This window comes from Notechis scutatus, chromosome 2 (genome assembly GCF_049901735.1).
Source record: "Notechis scutatus isolate UNSWTSFEM ecotype Mainland chromosome 2, rNotScu1.2, whole genome shotgun sequence".
NCBI classification, from domain to species: Eukaryota; Metazoa; Chordata; class Lepidosauria; order Squamata; family Elapidae; genus Notechis; species Notechis scutatus.
Genome location: NC_142010.1, coordinates 151998566 through 152017189, shown reverse-complemented (window position 1 = coordinate 152017189; position 18624 = coordinate 151998566). Strand labels below are relative to the sequence as shown.

The following is an 18624-nucleotide window of genomic DNA, read 5'->3' as shown; positions in this document are numbered from 1 at the left end:
TCAGTAAGACACAAATCCATCTGTCCTCGTACTTCACTTTCTATGATGCTCTTCAAAATGGGCCACTTCATTCTCCTGCACAAGTCCAATTCATTCTCCTATAGCAAGGGTGTCAAGCTTGATTTCATTGAGGGCCGCATCAGGGTTGTGTTTGACCTTGGGGAGGTGGGGTGGAGGGGGGTGGCCAGAGTGGGCATGGCCAATTCATCACTCGTGTCGGGTGTGCCTGTGGTGGCCCGAGCGCTCTGCCAGCGAAAACGGGTTCCCGAGCTCTGTTTTCAACTGCAACGGCCTCCTGCAACCCTCTGCCAGAGAAAACAGAGCTCCGTTTTCACGGACAGGGGCATCACGGACTGGTCCTTTGCTGTGTCCAGATTGGCCCCACGGGCCAGAACCTGCGGGCCAAATGCAGCCCGTGGGCCTTGAGTTTGACACCCCATTTGTGCTATAGTGAATACTAGCCTGGATGCATTCAAAACACAAGTTAACATGTGAATAGTCACTTCGTTATCTTACAAGTTATCTCAGCACTGTCTCCAGTAGGATCGGTACAGCAATGATTATAGAATGATTATCAGGTAGCAGCTGGTGCCAAGCAATCTGTAGATTCTTTACTATTTTATCTCTATTCCCCCCACCCCCATTTTCCTTAGCACTGTTGTACAAGTGTTCAGCCCAGCGTTCTAGCTGTGGATTGTGCCTCAAATCAGATCCACGTTATGAGTGTGGTTGGTGTGTTCCTGAACGCCGTTGCCTTTTGCGTCCTCACTGTCCAGCTTCCAGGCAAAATTGGGTGCCACCTGGTCGGCGTGGGGCTCGTTGTACTCACCCTCGTATTACACAGGTAAGAAGCCTAATCAGCTAATCTTCACATTCTGTCTCTCTCTTTTTTTTGTTTAATGTTCTTTAGGAAATATATATCCCAATTTTTCTCAGCCTGTATCATCCCTCAGCAAGCATGATTGTGGTGCATGTTGAATGGTGAATGGTGGGATTTGTAATCCAGCATATCTAGGAAATTACAGAATGGGGAACGTGGGCTTTTCACATCCTTCAATTAAAAATCAGGATGGTTCATAACTGATTAAAATAATACAACCATGAATAAAGCCTTGGTCTTTCCGCCATCACCAGGCAAAGAACCCACCCAGCTCCAAAAATAATCAGTAAAAGTTGCAACTGTTTCTTTGAACCGTTCTTTGAATTGGCAGCTTTGCCTTTATATCCTGAAATGTTACAAAGACATGAAATATAATGAGAACCTATAAAATATGGAAAATGTGAGAGATCATCCCACATTGTCATCGCTTCTGTTCACCGAAACGTCCTGTTTGCACTGGTTTGCATTGGCATTCAGTATCATTTTGTGGTATACTTCAAGCTTATACATCTTAGGTGGAGTCTTTCAGTGTTTGGGAGGCTAATTTAAGCCCAGTTCCCCTCTGATTATGTATCTGATGAACATGGAAATTGATTGTATCAGCCACTTCCCACTTTGGGTGACTTGCTTAAGGATGCTTTCAGTATGACTTTTATGAGTGTCAGAATCTTTTCTTGTATCCCCGATGGATGGAAGGAAGGAAGGAAGGAAGGAAGAAGGAGGAGGGAAGGAATAAAGGAAGGAAAGAAGAAGGAAAAGAAAGAAATATATTTCCAAGACTCTTCTTTGTGAATGCCTTACTTCCCCCAGAGAATGCCTTTTCCTTCTCTCTTTGTTTCATCTCCTTCTTTCTGCAGGTATTGCCACTGACGGGTCCCAAGGAAGGTGGGACTCGGGTGACAGTTTGGGGTGAAAACCTAGGGCTTCATTTCTATGAGGTCGGTGTACGGGTAGCAGGTGTCCGGTGTAGTTCTCTCCCTGCAGAATACATCAGTGCCGAGAGGTAGGTGAAATATTTTGTTTTTTGGGGCGGGGAGGGGAAGTTTGTAGAGTAAAAGCTGGGATCAGTCTAAGAATAGAACAAGGGAATCCAGAGAGGAACCGAACGATTAGGAAAAGGCCATGTTATCTGTTTGTAGGGTCTGATTTGCTACTCCTATACGGTCTATCGGTACAGTTTCCTGGGACCTGGTGGAATAGGGATCTTCAGATCAATGGAACCTGACTTTATTTGTAATAATAACACTAGTTATTATGTGAAAAATCTCTTGCTTCCCATTTCCTCTTTCACTGCTCTTTATAAAGCCAAAGATTGCTTTCTGTGTAGATTGCAAACATCTACTCCTGGATGTTATATTTCGGCTTCTTCACTACAGCCAAGGCTGAAGTCTGTTAGCATGGATTGCTTTGTTCCTGGACATGGTGTAGTGCCTTTTGGTTAACATTTGCAGCAACTACCGCAAAATAGACTGAGAAATATTGCAGCATATACCAGTAATAGATGGCATTTAGTGTTTCTAATACTTCAATTTGTGTACAGCACTTTATAGGTGTTATCTTAAGGCCAAACTGTCTTGCGTGTATAATTTCTTGAGCTTTTTTTTTTGTTTTGCAAAAAAAGATTTGGCTTGGAGGGATCAAATTTGAAGTTGAGTGCCGGGTGGAGAACCTTAATATGTTCTTTACCCTTAACTTCTCTCTTCAAAATTCCCCTCCCCCCCATCCCCCTTGCAGTTTTTGTCCTGCTTTTTACATTTGAAAACTAGCGTGCAAAACGTCAGGGTGTGTTAAGCACATCTATGTGCATTACCTTTTTTGGTCCTCAATGAGCCTTATAACAGCACTGGGAAAGGCAGGTTGGTTTTATTACCTTAAATGATGTGGGAAGAGGCCGCTGGACCTGCCCAACCATGCCCTAGTGATCAAATTTATCTAAAACAGGAATGATTGTGATGAATAGATGGTAGGAATTGGTTCACTGTACCAACGCATTGTCCTTTTGCAGAGTGGAGAAACCATTTGTGTTCTGCTTTATCTGGCTAGAGCACACAGGCTGGAACCACAAGATGGATAATTGAGACAGTGCCTGTGATCTGAATACACCCCCTTTGCTCTTTTCTTCTTAATGTGTGCAAAAGGAAGCCTCCGTATGCGCTTAATAAGGAAGGGTATAATTCTTTGAGCCACAAATTGTGGCGTCTTTTAGCTCGCCCATGAGCTCATTGTTAAGGTTGAGATTGGGATTGGAGACTTGCCTGTCTTGCATTCTTACTCATTGTATCTTGCAATCACCTGTTCCTCTTCAGTTTATCTGCAACATCTTTGAAAGGATCTGATTTAATTCCTTGATTTCCCCTTCTTCCCCCATGTCATGTATTCAGTCTCAGAGTTTGTTTGAGGGATCAGTCCTTGAAAGACAAGAGATACTACTTCTCCCTCTTGCCACCCAAAGAGGGGAGATTCAGGTAGGGAAGAAGGAGGACATGCACACACAGAGCATTAAAACGACTGAATTATGGCATTTGAGGGAATTTGACTTAATAGGAAAAAACACATTTGTCTCATATTTCCATTTACATCCTTCCTTTTGAAACACAAAATAAAACAGCTTCTTTGCTATCATAGTCTGGCATGCTAGGAAACACAAGTGGGATTATGAGGGGCTGCCTGTGTTTTGTCCACCTTGGATTGTGTCTAGTTGCTCTACACATATGTACTTTGCCTGCCTTCACAAGTCTTGGTTCCCACCCGTAGGATCTGCTGTTTGAAGGGACTGTCTCATGCAACCTAAAGCTCATAGCCTAAACTCCTGGGAATATTCAATTCCCTCTGTGCAAAAGCGTAAAAGTCGGGGGGTGCCATCCCATCCACCCTCTCTCACAGGCAGGTCTTTGGGGGGGGGGGGGTCTCCTTTTTTGTGCCAACCTCTGATAGAGTTGAGTGAGGAGCAAAGTAGGTCCAGCTGAAAGTATTCCTGGTATCCTCTTTCTGAGCCACTGATGCCAAAGGGTGTACTAGACCCCTCTGCTAACGGCAACGGTGCCAACTGTTTCTGAATCCCCACAACATTAAGAGAGAAATCTTAGGGCCGATGGAAACTTACAAAAGCTATTCTGGGACAAATCAGGTCTCCTCTATGTCCAACCTGCTGAAGAGAGTTTCCCATCCTGAAAGAAGGAGTGATGAGTAGAGAGGGGCTTATGGAAAAGTGGGGCTGGGTAAAGAAAGAGTGGTGGATAGAGAGTGGTTTATGGAAAAGGCAGGCTAGGTGCATTGGCCTTGGCTCCTCTGACAGATCTCACCCCTTCCCCTTAGGCTGGTGTGTGAACTTGAGCCCTCACTTTTGCCAGATCCTCCCCCAGGTCCCGTGGAGCTCTGCGTAGGGGACTGCAGTGCAGACTACCGGACCCAGTCGGATACTCCTTTCACTTTTGTGGTAAGCAGTTTTTATAGGCTAGAGTCATTATTACTGAAGTTCTGGATAGTTTATAATGCAAGTAACAACTCCCAGAGAGTAGTAGAGTGGTTTTTGCCCAGGAGGTAGGTTGATTTTCTTGGAGAATGAGAATTTGTTTTCGTTTTTTGAAGTGTATATCTTAGCAGGCAATTCATAATGATGTTTCTCCTCTGTAGACCCCCAGCTATTTTGGGGTGGACCCAGAACGAGGTCCCACCTCAGGTGGGACAAAAATCAGCCTCCTAGGAAACCATCTGGATGCTGGGAGCAATGTCACGGTTGCAATTCGGGGAGCACCATGTCGCCTAATCAGGTATTATTTGGGTTTCAACAGGAAGGTTGTATCTTTTTGATCACTCTGGAAAACCACAAAAGATTGCAGTGCTTGGGCTTAGCGTTGTGCTTAGCATTTTTGGTTTAATGCAGAAGTCTCCAAACTTGGCAACTTTAAGATTGTGGACTTCAACTCCTAGAATTCCTCAGCCAGCTGTCTTAAAGTTGCCAAGTTGGGAGACCCCTGGTTTAATGTAATGTATGAAATCAAGACTCAGGTTTACAGATTATGGTTTATGGGCAGCCATATTGTATGAATTATGGCACTACGGTTTATTCAACAAGCCATAATTTAGCAGACTATATGACCCAATGATATTGTGACCAGCACTGCTCAATCAGGTGCTTTAATTTTAATCATAAAGCCATACTAGCTAAGAATTAGGGGAAATGGCTCTATGTATCAAGAAAAACACAATAGGAAGATCTACTTTGGGCCACTTAATATTCATAGATATTGGTCTCCTTGGAAAGCAAATGGTCTAAGAATCAGTGTAGGATTGTAGGGAAATTGTTAAATTGGGAAGGCAGAGATATAGGCCCTGCTCAGCCAGGAAGCTCCTGGAGTTCTGATTAGGTATTATCTAAGTGGAAGGGAAAATAGAGATCATGGGGTAGGAAATGGGAAGCAGTGACAGAGGAGCCGGTGTACTGTTGGGGAAAAAATGCAAGGGGGAGGGAGACCATTTTACAGCTTTATTATGGGGTCAAGGCTATTATTAGGAGTCACGCTTCTAATGCTCCCTTCTTCCTTGCTCTCCCAAGGCGTAGTGCAGGGGAGATTGTCTGCCTGTCTCCCTCCTCGGCATTAGGCCCAGGTCCTGCCAACCTCAGTCTTCGCATTGACCGTGCCAATATCAGCACAAACGGGACAGTCTTCTTCCGCTATAGCCCCGACCCAGTGGTCACAGCCGTAGAGCCTGCTTGGAGTATTGCAAAGTAAGTGATAAGCCTCTTGACAGTCCTGTGTGGTTTTGATAGGCAGAAATAACGGGCTCCCTGAGGGAACATGCTAACATTCACACTAGCATGTTTTCTCAGAGAGCCCCTGTTATTTCTGCCCTGAATACATCAGGTTCCCCTTTAAACAGGAGTTTTGCGACAGCATCCAGAGCATATAGCAGACTCTGGCTGATCTTGGAAAGAGCTAAGCAGGGTCAGACTTGTAGAGGGGGGTGCTGAGAAACCCCGGGTTGTAGGCTAGACTGGAAAGTCCAAACTATCACAGAAGAAGACATTAGCAATCGACTTCTGTATTGCTGGAAAAAAAGCAGCATGAGCATTGTCACATAGCTACCAGGAATCATTCCTGATCTGAAGGAGTTCTTTGGGTTGGGTTGCTTTTTTTAAGAAACTTGATAATTTCTTGCATCTCCTTATATACTCCAGGCCTGTTGGAAGGACCCAGCTCTCCTCCCTACCCTTGGAGATAGATTTTTCCTAGAAAAATGACTTAGGGCTATTGTTTTTTGCCATTGATCTCCTGCTTCACTTACTCATTTAGGGTGATGTGGAAAGCATTATATATTCATTTATATCTTCCAGTTTCTTTTATTGGCGTAAATGTTTCACATTCATGGTGATACAGATGGATACTCATATCCATACATACATTGTTTGTGTACATACACATGCATATATATATATGTATGTATGTATGTATGTATATATATATTCTTAAGTTTTCGCGGGTACTTACATATATGGTATTCAGCTTTGTTCAGGTATTTTCCCACGTCATTATAGCTGTGCTTTTAAAGTTGTAGCTACAACTTTAAAAGCACAACTATAATGATGTGGGAAAATAACATATATATATAATATATAATGTGAATACCATATGTATGTATGTATGTATGCCCCACCATGTTTTATTGGCATAAAATATGCCCGGCGTATAAGCAAACGAACCTTGGCGTATAAGACGACCCCCAACATTTCCACTCAAAATATCGGAGACCTCCCAGTTTGTTATATACTGCTGCCCTCTTCCGCACGCCTTCCACTTTTGCACTTTTTTTTTTTTTTTGAGGCACTTTTGTCTACCGTGGAAACTCAATCCCGTGAAGCTGAAAGGAGCAGCCAGCCTTCTCCCAGCTCCCAAGGAACACGACCCTCGTGTACCGCCCGGCTCCGCTTGAGGCATCCGGCTGGGGCTGTCAGGAGTTGTTACCGCTGGCGCTGGTTCCGAGGCACAGCTCCCAGTCTGCAGCCAGTTCCCGGGAAGGGAAAGGCAAAAGGAAGAGCCGCAGCGGCGCTTGCAATGGCAGCAGCGGCTCCTGGTTTTGCCTTTCCTTCCCGAGGCAATCTGGGACTGCAGCCGCACGGAGGCGCGCCAGCGGTAACAACCTCCTGACAGCCCCAGCCGGATACCTCAGCGGAGCCATGGAGGCGCTCTGGCAGGTGCCTCAAAGGCAGGGAAGGACGGGCTGGCTGGGCGCTAACCTCGCCGCTCTCCCCGTCGGAGCCAAGGGTGGTGGCTGTTTCAGCCTGCCAAGTAGCTGCTCAGACCCGCTGCTGCTGAATCCAGCCGCCCGCCTGGCCTTTCTTTTTGAGGTGGAAGAGCTCGCTGGCTGAAGGAGCGGCGCGTCAGAGGCGCGCAGCGTAGGGAGGTCGGGGGAGGAGCGGAAGAGGCCCCGGGAGATTAGCCTCCCATCGTGGCTGGGCTGCCCTCTCGGCAGGGGAGGCTTTGTAAAATACCCCGCTTTACCTTCAAAGCAAAGGGAAGACGGAGTGCCTGAAATCCGGGCGGTCTCCTCAGGGCCCGGGTTGCAGGGAGGAGCCCTGACTGGCCGCACGTGGTTGCGCCAAACGCCGCGGCTTTGCTCCTAATGCCACGGCAGCAAGGGAGAAGGGAAAGAACGGTGGCCCGAACCCGAAGGTCTCCGAATATCCAAGCTGTCGCCGCCCGCCCACCCACCCGAGGATGCAAGGGGATACCCAAAGACGTATATGTATATGTATATGTATATGTATATGTATATGTATATGTACATGTATACATAGGTGTCTTATGTCAAATGCAAGGAATGGTATTACAAATGCAGAAAAGGATATCCCAGTATTATAGATGCATAATGCAACTTACAGAAGCTGGAAAAAATAATACCTGGCAATTGTAAGGTCATCTATTGACTTGAAAAATATGAGCATTTTTATATTTTATATCATAGGAATGATGATAGACAGGCCCATGTGTGCAGAGACTTGTGGAATGTAAACATTGTTATTTTCCCCCATCACCTAAACATCTGAACTTTCAAAGACGGTCTGGAGAAAATTGAATTATGAAGTGAAGGAAGCAAGGCAAATGTTGAAGAGCCTTTCTTCCTATTCAATTGATTGGATGTAAATTTCTTCCACTCATTTCTTTTGGACTATTTATGCTCTGCAAAGTATAGTTTGAGTTCTAGATGTGAATGTCTCCCAGGTACCATGGTTATAGAAGTACCCCGGTGCGATGGCATCATGAAAATGGGGACTAGCCGGCCCTGTGTGTTCTGGAAATGCTAAGTTTCTCTTCTCTGGCTATGTTTTTCCCTTTAGTGTTTGCAGACCAAAACATTGGTTTCTTTTCTGCCCCTCTTTTTACAGTGGTAGCACCAGCCTCACAGTGAGTGGGACCCACCTCCTAACAATTCAGGAACCACGGGTTCGGGCGGCTTATGGTGGGATAGAAACCATCAATGTGAGTCTTCTGTGGCAGATGAAAACCTAGTGGAATCAGAGTTTAGATCTTTGCATAAGGAACAAAGAGAGAACAAGAGATGGTGTTTCCAGGAATACTGTAGATTAATTTGTTGTATGGGGGTGGGGAGAGTTGCAGAGTCCTTATTTATCACAATATTCCAAGGTTCAATGTGACATCAGACCATTTTGCAGTACTGGGCAATTTGTTCTTCTGGGTTTCTGTACAACCCACTGCAGTTAAAATCAAAATTAACTTAGGGAGTCGCTGATTAGAAGGATGGTGAATGGAAGACAGGTTGACCTTGCAGTGTGCCTTCTTATTTTGTAGATTATTCACAAGTGAAAATGACCTTGACTAAAAATTATTACCTGTCCATTGTGTACAACCAGCTGCAATTAAGATCAAAATTAACAGGCAATCTCTAGAAAGAGGGTGAATGGAAGAAAAGTTGGCCCTGCAATGAGTCATGATGGCATAGTGGTTAGAATATAGTACTGCAGGTTAACTGCCCACATCCAGAAATTTGATCCTGACCGGCTCAAGGTTGATTTGACTTTCCATCCTTCCAAGGTTGGTAAAATGAGGACCCAGATTGTTAGGGGAAATATCTTGACTCTGTAAACCACTTAGAGAGGGCTGTAAAGCAGTATGGAGCAGCGTCTAAATGCTATTGCTACAGTATGTAAGTCTAAGTGCTATAGCACTATTCTTGGTTTGTAGTCTCTGATAGATTATTTGTGAGTGACCTCACAAATAATGACCAAAAATTATCACCAGCCCACTGCCATAAATTTAGAATTCCCTTGAAGGACAGACAAGAAATAAAAATGACAAGATCTAAAAATAAGAATGCTGTCTTACTCCAAGAGAAAAAAGAATATATATTTCCAAGATACAATGTAATTTTAGAATGTGGCAGGTCCCCTAAGGATCTAACTGATTATGTTGAGATGATCCATGTGGTAATGGGCCCTGCTAAAGTATTGAATGGTGCATGGATAAAATCAGAACTGTATACAATCCGAAGGCCATCCACCATGTGATTATCTTGTTCATGGATTCCTAGTTCCTAGCAAGTAAATGTTAGTCTTAAATAGGTTTCAAATGCAAAATACATAGGGGATGCCCAGAGCATTGGACTCCTTAAAAAGATGCATTTTTTTTCCAAAAAAAAAAACATACATAAAGAGCACAAAATACTTATTATTACACATGCTGACTGCTGCCAGGATCGCCTTTGCCCAATGTTGGAAACAGCCATATACACCCATAGAGGAACTGGTTATACAAAAAGTTATGAATTGTGCTGAAATGGATAAACTAACGCTGAGTTTAAAAGATAAGGAAGCTACAATATTTTATAAGATATGGGAACAATGGTATAGCTGGATAGATCGGAGACAGATTAAGGATAGGTAATTATTAAATATAGAATATAGATAGAATAAGAATATAATTATGCACAAATTGATATCTGTAAATATTGCACAAATGATTGTTATACGATAAGCACCACAAATAGCTGTTATTGAGTGATATATTTTTATGTTTTTAATGTAATCAAAATGTAATATTTTTTTTTTAAAAGACGCATACTGTATAATTGAAAGCTAAGAACAATGGAAAGATCCAACTGCAAAGATAATTATATGTATTTTTTTGCCTAAGAACAGGCACAGGACGAGAGCTGATCTTAGAAGGGCAGAGCTGACGGATGCCCCCTGTGGGGCTTGTGTGTTTTTTTCTGGTTTGTTTCCTTACAGAGTTGCCAAGTGCTAAATGACTCCATAATGTTGTGCAAGGCCCCAGGCATTATACCTCGGGAGCAGGCACTGCCGCTTGGTGGTGCTCACCCTGATGAGTTTGGCTTCCTCTTGGATGATGTGGCCGCCACCCGGACCCTGAACCGATCTGCTTTTACCTACTATCCAGACCCGACCTTTGAGACCTTTGGGCCCAGCGGCATACTGGAAATTAAACCTGGATCCCACGTTGTCCTCAAGGTATTGAAGCAACTCTATGTTGGGGCTTTGAAAATATAATTGTAATGTGGTTCTCCCAGTGTTTTAAAATACAAGTCTTTCTAGAACCTGCTTGCTGCCAGTTTCTGTCATTTACTTCCAGTTTCTGGCCAAAAAAAAAAAAGGCAATTGGGTAAAATGGATTCAATTAACGACCATGGTGTTCACTTAATAAATACTACAAAAAATGCTGCGTTCTTGGTGCCTTGACTTACGACCGCAATGACTTATGATAATAATTCTGGACTCAGTTTTGCTTGTAAGTTGAGGACTACCCTTGTCAGTGGAAAGGTAAAGCTTGCAGGAAGGGGCAAAGAGAGGTTGCATAGTACAGTGGTCGCCAACCAGTGGACTGGGGACCACTGGTGATCCATGAGAAAATTTTGGTGGTCCACAGAGAAATGTCACCCCCAAAGCACCCCCCAAAGCAATTAATCCAGGCTGTGCAGGAACACAAGGCTTGTGTCACTTGCATTGCAAACAACACAAGGTAGTGAGGGGAGGGGGGAAAGGGCGGGTGGGGGGGAACTTGCCCCACTCGCCCCACGTGCCTTGCCCGGCCACCGGGCTGCTTCTTTCTGCTTCTTTCTTCTTCTGCTTCTGCTGCACGCAAGGAAAGTGTTCTGTCTCACCTTTCTTCTTTCTCTAAAGATGAAAGAGTACAAACTCACACAAACACAGGCAGGCAGGCTGGCTCGGACTTCACAGAGTTAATTCTTTGGAACTGATAACGTCCTTGGCATTCCAACACGCTCTGCCTGCCAAGTCTGAACTGATAACAAGTAAAAAGCTACTTACAGAAAATTACAAGGCAGACCACAAATCTCATTCACAAAGAAAACCTGAAGTAAGATCAAACTTTGTCCCGTACAAAGTTCCAGCCGACAACACACCCACTTTTATCCCCTGTGGGGTGTGGCTCAATGACTCAGCTCATTCTCTGACCCTCCCACGCCTCCTACGCTGCTGCTCACGTTTCTCCCTACGACGCTGCTTAGGATCAAACCAACATTCTTCCTCTTGACTCCCTGTCAGGGGCTGCTCCAATATGCCCTCCTCCTGATTAATCTCAGGCTGTTCCTCTTGGTTGTCTGATGAAACCTGAGGCATTATCAGGGAGGAAGGTCCTGGGGAGGAAGGCTTTCCCAGTTCCTCCTCCTCATCTTCCAAGTCCTCTTCCTCTAACAGCACAGGCTCGGGAATCGGAGCCACAACAGAAAGCAGCAAAAGTCTTTCTTTCTCTCCCCCAAACTCTGCCAGAAATGAGTCTTTAGGACCCTGTAAGGCATCCTGCTCCAAGAGGTTGCGCCGGCAAAGACTCATTTCTGGCAGAGTTTGGGGGAGAAAAAGAAAGACTTCTGCTGCTTCTGCTGCTTTCCTTGCATGAAGCCAAAAGTCTCTCTTTCTCTCTCTTCCCCTGAGAACAGAACTGGAGATGGTGTCCTGTGATCCCAAATAAAGAATGATCAGTTGGTAGGACAACAGGGTGGGGAATTTTCCTGCAGACTTTTTGGGGGATTTTCCGAGAATCTCTGATCCGTGGGATTTAAAATTATGAGTTTGGTGGCGACCCCAGCATACTATGTTCCTTACTGTCAACTCAGGAGAGGGGAAAAAAATTAAAAAGTTGTCTAAACAGCTTACAATCAACTTTTAATAATGCTTGCTCATAGGGACCAGCTACTGTAAAAGACATAGCACAGAAGGAAAACAGGATGCCAGAGGGGAGGTGTGGATACAACTTCAGGCACTAATTTGTAAAGATTCTTAACAATAACCACCAGGATACAGTTTTAACGGAGGAGGAGGGTGTTGATATTGTCTTTCAGCACATATGAGAAAACAGTCCTGTTCTCCCCTGGTTTCTCTTCTTAGTCCAGGGGTGTCAAACTTGATTTCATTGAGGGCCATATCAGGGCTGTGTTTGATCTCAGGGGCTGGGGTGTGCATGGCCAGCTTGACATCACTCATGTCGGGGACGTCTGTGGTGGCTCAAGCGCTCTGCCAGTGAAAACGGGCTCCTGAGCTCTGTTTTTGGTTGCGACAGCCTCCTGAAACCCTCTGCTGGTGGAGTTTGAGGGAGCTCTGTTTTCACTGGCAGAGAGTTGCAGGAGGCTGTGGAGCTCGGGAGCCCGTTTTTGGTGGCAGAGGAACCGCGGGCTGGTCCTTCGCTGTTTCCAGGCCCTGGGAAGATCTGGGCCAGATCTAAGCACCCCGCAGGCTGGATCTGGCCCGCAGGCCTTGAGTTTGACACCCCTGCCCTAGTCTCGCAGTGACTCTTAAACATTAAATTATCTCCCAAATCTAAACTCAGGGTGGTATAATTGTATATTTCCTGTGTTTTTCTTCTCAGGGCCGGAATCTGATCCCTGCAGTATCCGGCAGTACACGACTCAACTACACAGTGCTGATTGGTGGAGAACCTTGCACCCTGACTGTCTCAGAAACCCAATTGTTGTGTGATTCGCCAAGCCAAACTGGAGAGCAGCCAGTCATGGTACAATTGATTTGGGGGCGGGGCTTATTAAAGGACTTCTGTGGCTTGAGCCATTCACCTCCATTCTGGAGAGCATCACTAAGGTCGTGGGCAGATCAGAACTTGTGCAGTTGATGACATTTTACATGCCCTCATACAGGGCAGTCCTGGATTAGGAACCACAATAGGAACTGGAGCTCTGTTGCTAAAGCACCTTGATTCCTAAGTGGAAAATCACTTGATCACAAGTGGTGATTTCACCTCCACATTCTCCACTAACTCTGCTTATTGGAAGCCAATTGTGAAGCACACATACAGTGATCATTTGATCGTGGGACACTGCAATAGTTGTAAATGTATGATGGTTGCAAAGTGCCTGAATGGCGATCATGGGAACACAGGATGCTGAGACAATTGTAAATGTAAGGACTGGTTTTAAAACTGGCTTTATTACACTATTGTAACTTCAAATGGTCACTAAATGAAACAGTCAGTTATTGCGGACTACTAGTATGATATTTTTTAAACCTGATAAATCTCTGGGGAAAGAAAAATTCCCAAAAACATATAGCTTAGATTCAAAATTGACACAAGTGACTTTAATCATGTCCAGCTTTGTCAAATACAAGCAACTTCCAGCTGCAAATTCACATCTGTAGATGAAACATTTGGATGTGGAGAAGATGCAGGGTTCCATAAGGAAGTCCTCCCATATGAACAGGCATGAACAATAATCGGGAAACATGAGGTATTCACCCAAACTCTGGGTACTGACTCCTGACCTGCTTGCTGGTTGAAAAATGAGGGGTGAATGAGAAAGAAAGACTCAGTGACCTGCTTGTATTGAGAGTATCTCACTGCCAACTGCTCGAAATTGGAAGAGACAATTAAAACAGGTCCTTCGTCCCATCCAGTTAAGCGATTCTCGTGGAAAGGCAACCATTCTCTCTCAGCCCAATTCACCTCACAGAGTTGTTGTTGTTTTGATGGAAATAGGAAGAAGGCGTGTTCGGTATTTTGTTGCTTTGAACAATTTATAAAAATAATACAGGGGATGGATAAATAAAATAATAAAATAAACAAAACAAATAATATTGCTCTCCTTTCCTTGCAGATCCTGGTGGGAGGCCTGTCATTCTCTCCAGGCACCCTTCACATCTATCCTGAGGCAGCCTTGCCTTTGCCAGCCCTGGTGGGCTTAGGGGCAGGAGGGAGCCTCCTTCTGGGGGCAATCATTGGGGTGCTGGTAGCCTACAAACGGAAGACACGGGATGCAGACCGTACTCTGAAGCGCCTGCAGCTGCAGATGGACAACCTGGAGTCACGGGTGGCTCTGGAATGCAAGGAAGGTACTGACAGGAGTGGAAATGGAAGCAAGTGCTATAAAACTGTCAAGAAGCGGTCAGAGAAAGAGGGAGCGGCATTGTCTTTGTTTCCAAGGCTGAGACATTTCATCAATGTCTCCATTGGCATACAGCCCTGACTAACGTCATATTCACAGGCGCAGTTCTCATACATCATAGTAAATAAGTCTTATCCCCCTGCTAGTTTTGTTTGCTTCTTATAGAAGGATGCTTTCCCATCGCCCTATTCTTACATCAAAGCGTATTTTGTACAGGCACAAATTAATGGAAGAATTCATAACGTTTCATTCCTTGTTCAGCTCTCCCAAGAGTTAAAGTTTGGCAGGGGAGGAAGAGAGGGCACCTTGACTTCCATGCATTTTCATTTTCATTTGCATATGCAACAGACCAAGTTGTGACTCACACATTGGACAAATCCAAGCCAAGATCCCTTTCTCTGCAGTGTGGCAGTGCCTTACGTTAACTAACAAAAGTGAACAGCTCATAAAACTAGACAGTAGGCAAAATTCACCGGCTGTGACTCACAAAGTGAATACAGGCAAGCCAATATATATTTTTCTTTGCAGTGTGGCAGTGCTTTGCCTTTTACTTTGCTAGCAAAAGCTGCCATGCTCGACTATGCAATTGTGTGGAGTCCTTTAAATTGGCTTTGATAATACCAAGAGTCTGATATCGCCTTGAATTTTTCCCCCTGAAAGTTGTTTGCATAGAAAAATACAAATGTGTATTTTGGACAAAAAAAGGCCATACTGAAAAATAGAATGCCAATGGTTATATAGTACTTTATTTTCATGCCTCTCAGATGTATGAGCATAAGGGTGTGTGTGTGTGTGTGTGTGTGTGTGTGTGTGTGCATGCTCGCGCACACACAGAATCCCAAGAGAACATCCTACAGGACTAACCTAAGGTACATAATGGCCAAGTGGAGCACATTAAAAGGCATTTTCACTTCAGTTGCATAGTATCCGAGACCAACTGTTAAGGCAATCTGAGGCAGAAGACCCTACAAGCCTCCTTACCTCTTAATGGCAAGGAAAAATACACTTAATAATGCCTTAAAGATTTGGGTGGGGGGATGACCATGGCATCCCAAACCAATTGGTTTAAAGCAGCTCTGCCTAATGATAAAACACTATTTTCAGCCCAGAATGTTTTAGAGCAGGGGTGTCAAACTGGCGGCCCACAGGTCAGATGCGTGACGCGTAGGCCACTCCCACCCTGGCTCCCCAAAAGCAAAAACCGTCACCAGAGGTGGTATTCAGCAGGTTCTCACCAGTTCTGGAGAACTGATAGAGGAAATGTTGAGTAGTTTGGAATACCACCTCTGACTGGCCCTGCCCCCATCTATTCTCTGCCTCCCGAGTCCCAGCTGATCGGCTGGGTCTTCTTTTGTTGGCCTGCACAGGAGAACAGAGATGATAAGCAGGTTAGTGGGGTGGGGAGGGAATGTGGATTTTGCAGTAACCTTCCCCTGCCACGCCCACCAAGCCACGCCACGCCACGCCCACCAAGCCACACCCACAGAACCGATAGTAAAAATGTTTGAATCCCACCACTGAATGTCACGGTACATAGCGATATGACACAATCAAGTTTGACACCCGTGTTTTACAGTAAAGGAAGGGCAAGCAGAGAAGAGATTTGAGGAATATTGTATCACATGCTTTGAGCCATTATTCCAGTCTGAAATGATAGGTTTACTTGAGCCAGCTTCATATAGTAGAGGAAGGATGGTAGCTTCAAAGATGTGATGTGGTCCCAGTTATCATCTAGTCCAGGGGTGTCAAACTCAAGGCCCATGGGCCACATCCAACCTGCGGGATACTTAGATCTGGCCTGCGGGGCTGCCCTGGAAACAGTTGAAGGACTAGACCGTGGGGCCTCTGCCAGCAAAAATGGAGCTTGGCTCCGTTTTCAGCTGCAACGGCCTCCTGCAGCCCTCTGCCACTGAAAGTGGAGCTTGGGAGGTCCGCATGTGGCTGTCCCAAGCTCCATTTTCAGCCAAGCTCCATTTTCACTGGCAGATGGCTGCAAGAGGCCATCACGGCCAAAAATGGATCTCAGGAGCCTGTTTTTGCTGGCAGCGCGCTCTGGCCACCACAGGTGCCCTGACACGAGTGATGTCAAGTTGGCCATGCCCATCCCGGCCCCTGAAGTCAAACACAGCCCTGATGCGGCCCTCAATGAAATCGAGTTTGACACCCTTGATCTAGTCTCAAAAGAGAAATGAAGAATTTAGATTCTTTTGCAAGAAGTCTCATACAGGCTTCGCGTTCGCTGGTTACATGTTGCCAAAACCTGCACATGTAGTGTGTAAGCATGATGATGTGCAGTTTTTTCCACCCGGAATATACCTGTTCCATCTTTGCTGCCTGATCTGATGAGGCAGGGCTATTGCAGGCCAAGGTTGGCTTGATGGTTGATTCTTTGGCTCCGTTACGATCAAAAGAGGCGGAGTGGAAGGAAAAGTCCCCTTTGCAAACAGCTCAACACTTTTAACAGTCTTCTACCTTCTTCAGCTTTTGCTGAGTTGCAGACCGATATTAACGAGCTGACAAACAACATGGATGGCGTGAAGATCCCATTCCTGGATTATCGGACATATGCAAGGCGTGTGCTCTTTCCGGGGGTGGATGATCACCCGGCACTTCAAGAAACCAGTGTGAGTGCTTGTTGTGGAAAAATGAGACCTGCCTGACATGCTGCCTTAACAATAATATTAAGTTGGGGGGAAATTGAGTTACAGAGATTGGTTTATCCTGAGGTTTGGTATCCTGAGGTCTTTATGTTTCAATATCTCTGGTATCATTGTCGCCTGAACTTGTAAACCCAGATGCATGTTCCTGAAATTATTGGGGCTGGTTCTGCCCGATATGATGGATCTAGGAGTTCCTTCTTTTCACAGACCAGCACAGAGACCTCTTTAGTTTGTAGATAATGGCCATCAAGCTGAACTTCTTACTGATCTTCATTTCCACTCTTGTTAGATGTATAAAGGTTGCATTTAAAAGCAGTATTCTTAATAGTATTGTCTGTCTGTTGTCTATTATATATAAATCTATCACTTATCATATCATTTATCACCTATCATTATCTATTTGTATCTATCTGTTTCTCTATCATCTATCTAGCTATCTATTTATCATTCTATCTGTCTGTCTATTTACTATCATCTATATCTATCTATCTCTATCTATCTATCTCTATCTCTATCTATCTATCTATCTATCTATCTATCTATCTATCTATCTATCTATCTATCTATCTATCTCTATATCTCTATATCTCTATATCTCTATCTATCTATCTATCTCTATCTATCTGTCTATTAACTATCATCTGTATGTATGTATGTATGTATCTGTCTGTCTATCTACCTACCTACCTACCTACCTACCTACCTCTATCTATCTATCTATCTCTATCTATCTATCTATCTATCTATCTATCTATCTATCTATCTATCTATCTATCTATTAACTATCATCTGTATGTATGTATGTATGTATGTATGTATCTATGTATCTGTCTGTCTGTCTGTCTGTCTATCTATCTATCTATCTATCTATCTATCTATCTATCTATCTATCTATCTATCTATCTATCTATCTATCTATCTACCAACCATCTATCATTTATCTGTCTGTCTGTCTTGGGACTACTGGAAAGACAGCAAGACAGTCTTCACGTTCCAAAGTGCATAGAGGTGGAACAAGTATGCGAAGTCAAGGGCAGATAAAAAGACTTTCCCGGTTGTGAGCAAAGTCGAGCCTATGGCATGTGGAAAGCTGCAAGGAATATTTGTCATTGCCCTTGCTAGCCATGTTGCCATATTGGCTTAGGGAGCGGTTTCTGTTTTCTTGCCTCTGCAGACACCACCAAGCACAGAGAAAGGGCTCCGTCTCTTTGGGCAGTTGCTACACACTCGGCCTTTCCTGCTGACCTTCATCCACACCCTGGAAGGCCAGCGAGGTTTCTCCATGCGAGATAGAGGCGCTGTTGCTTCTCTGACGATGGTGGCCCTGCAGGGCAGGCTTGACTATGCTACTGGGGTGCTGAAGCAGCTGCTGGCTGACCTCATTGAGAAGAACCTGCAGAACCGTGCCCACCCCAAGCTGTTGCTCCGCCGGTGCGAGACCTTCTTTGATTCCCATGCTCCTCTCCTCCTGGTCCCAATTAAATGTTGCTGTTTAATAATTAAATTGGCAACAGCGAACCGTGCATGAGTCTGTATTATCAACAATATTCTTGGGATAGTCAGAACACAAGTTTCAGATGAGATGTTAGAAGAGTGGAGACAGCCAGATCCTTTTCTTCCTTGTCACAAAACACTGCTGCAGGCATAGGGGACTTCTTCCATCTCACAGTCGCAAGCAACACTCCTCTATCTTTTTCTTGTTCC

At 44.7% G+C, this 18624-nt stretch overlaps 1 protein-coding gene across 2 annotated transcripts in view; it reads left to right on the top strand.

The window, feature by feature from the left end:
- PLXNA3 (plexin A3) overlaps nucleotides 1–18624 on the top strand; it is a 76126-nt gene that overhangs the window by 41985 nt on the left and 15517 nt on the right. For both annotated transcript variants that reach the window (XM_087956829.1, XM_087956828.1), the window contains 11 exons: nucleotides 654–844; nucleotides 1738–1883; nucleotides 4196–4316; nucleotides 4514–4650; nucleotides 5436–5609; nucleotides 8265–8358; nucleotides 10125–10364; nucleotides 12736–12879; nucleotides 13973–14207; nucleotides 16742–16884; nucleotides 18095–18351. In XM_087956829.1, the coding sequence (XP_087812955.1) occupies nucleotides 654–844; nucleotides 1738–1883; nucleotides 4196–4316; nucleotides 4514–4650; nucleotides 5436–5609; nucleotides 8265–8358; nucleotides 10125–10364; nucleotides 12736–12879; nucleotides 13973–14207; nucleotides 16742–16884; nucleotides 18095–18351 (1882 nt within the window). The remainder of the gene's footprint in view (nucleotides 1–653; nucleotides 845–1737; nucleotides 1884–4195; nucleotides 4317–4513; nucleotides 4651–5435; nucleotides 5610–8264; nucleotides 8359–10124; nucleotides 10365–12735; nucleotides 12880–13972; nucleotides 14208–16741; nucleotides 16885–18094; nucleotides 18352–18624) is intronic.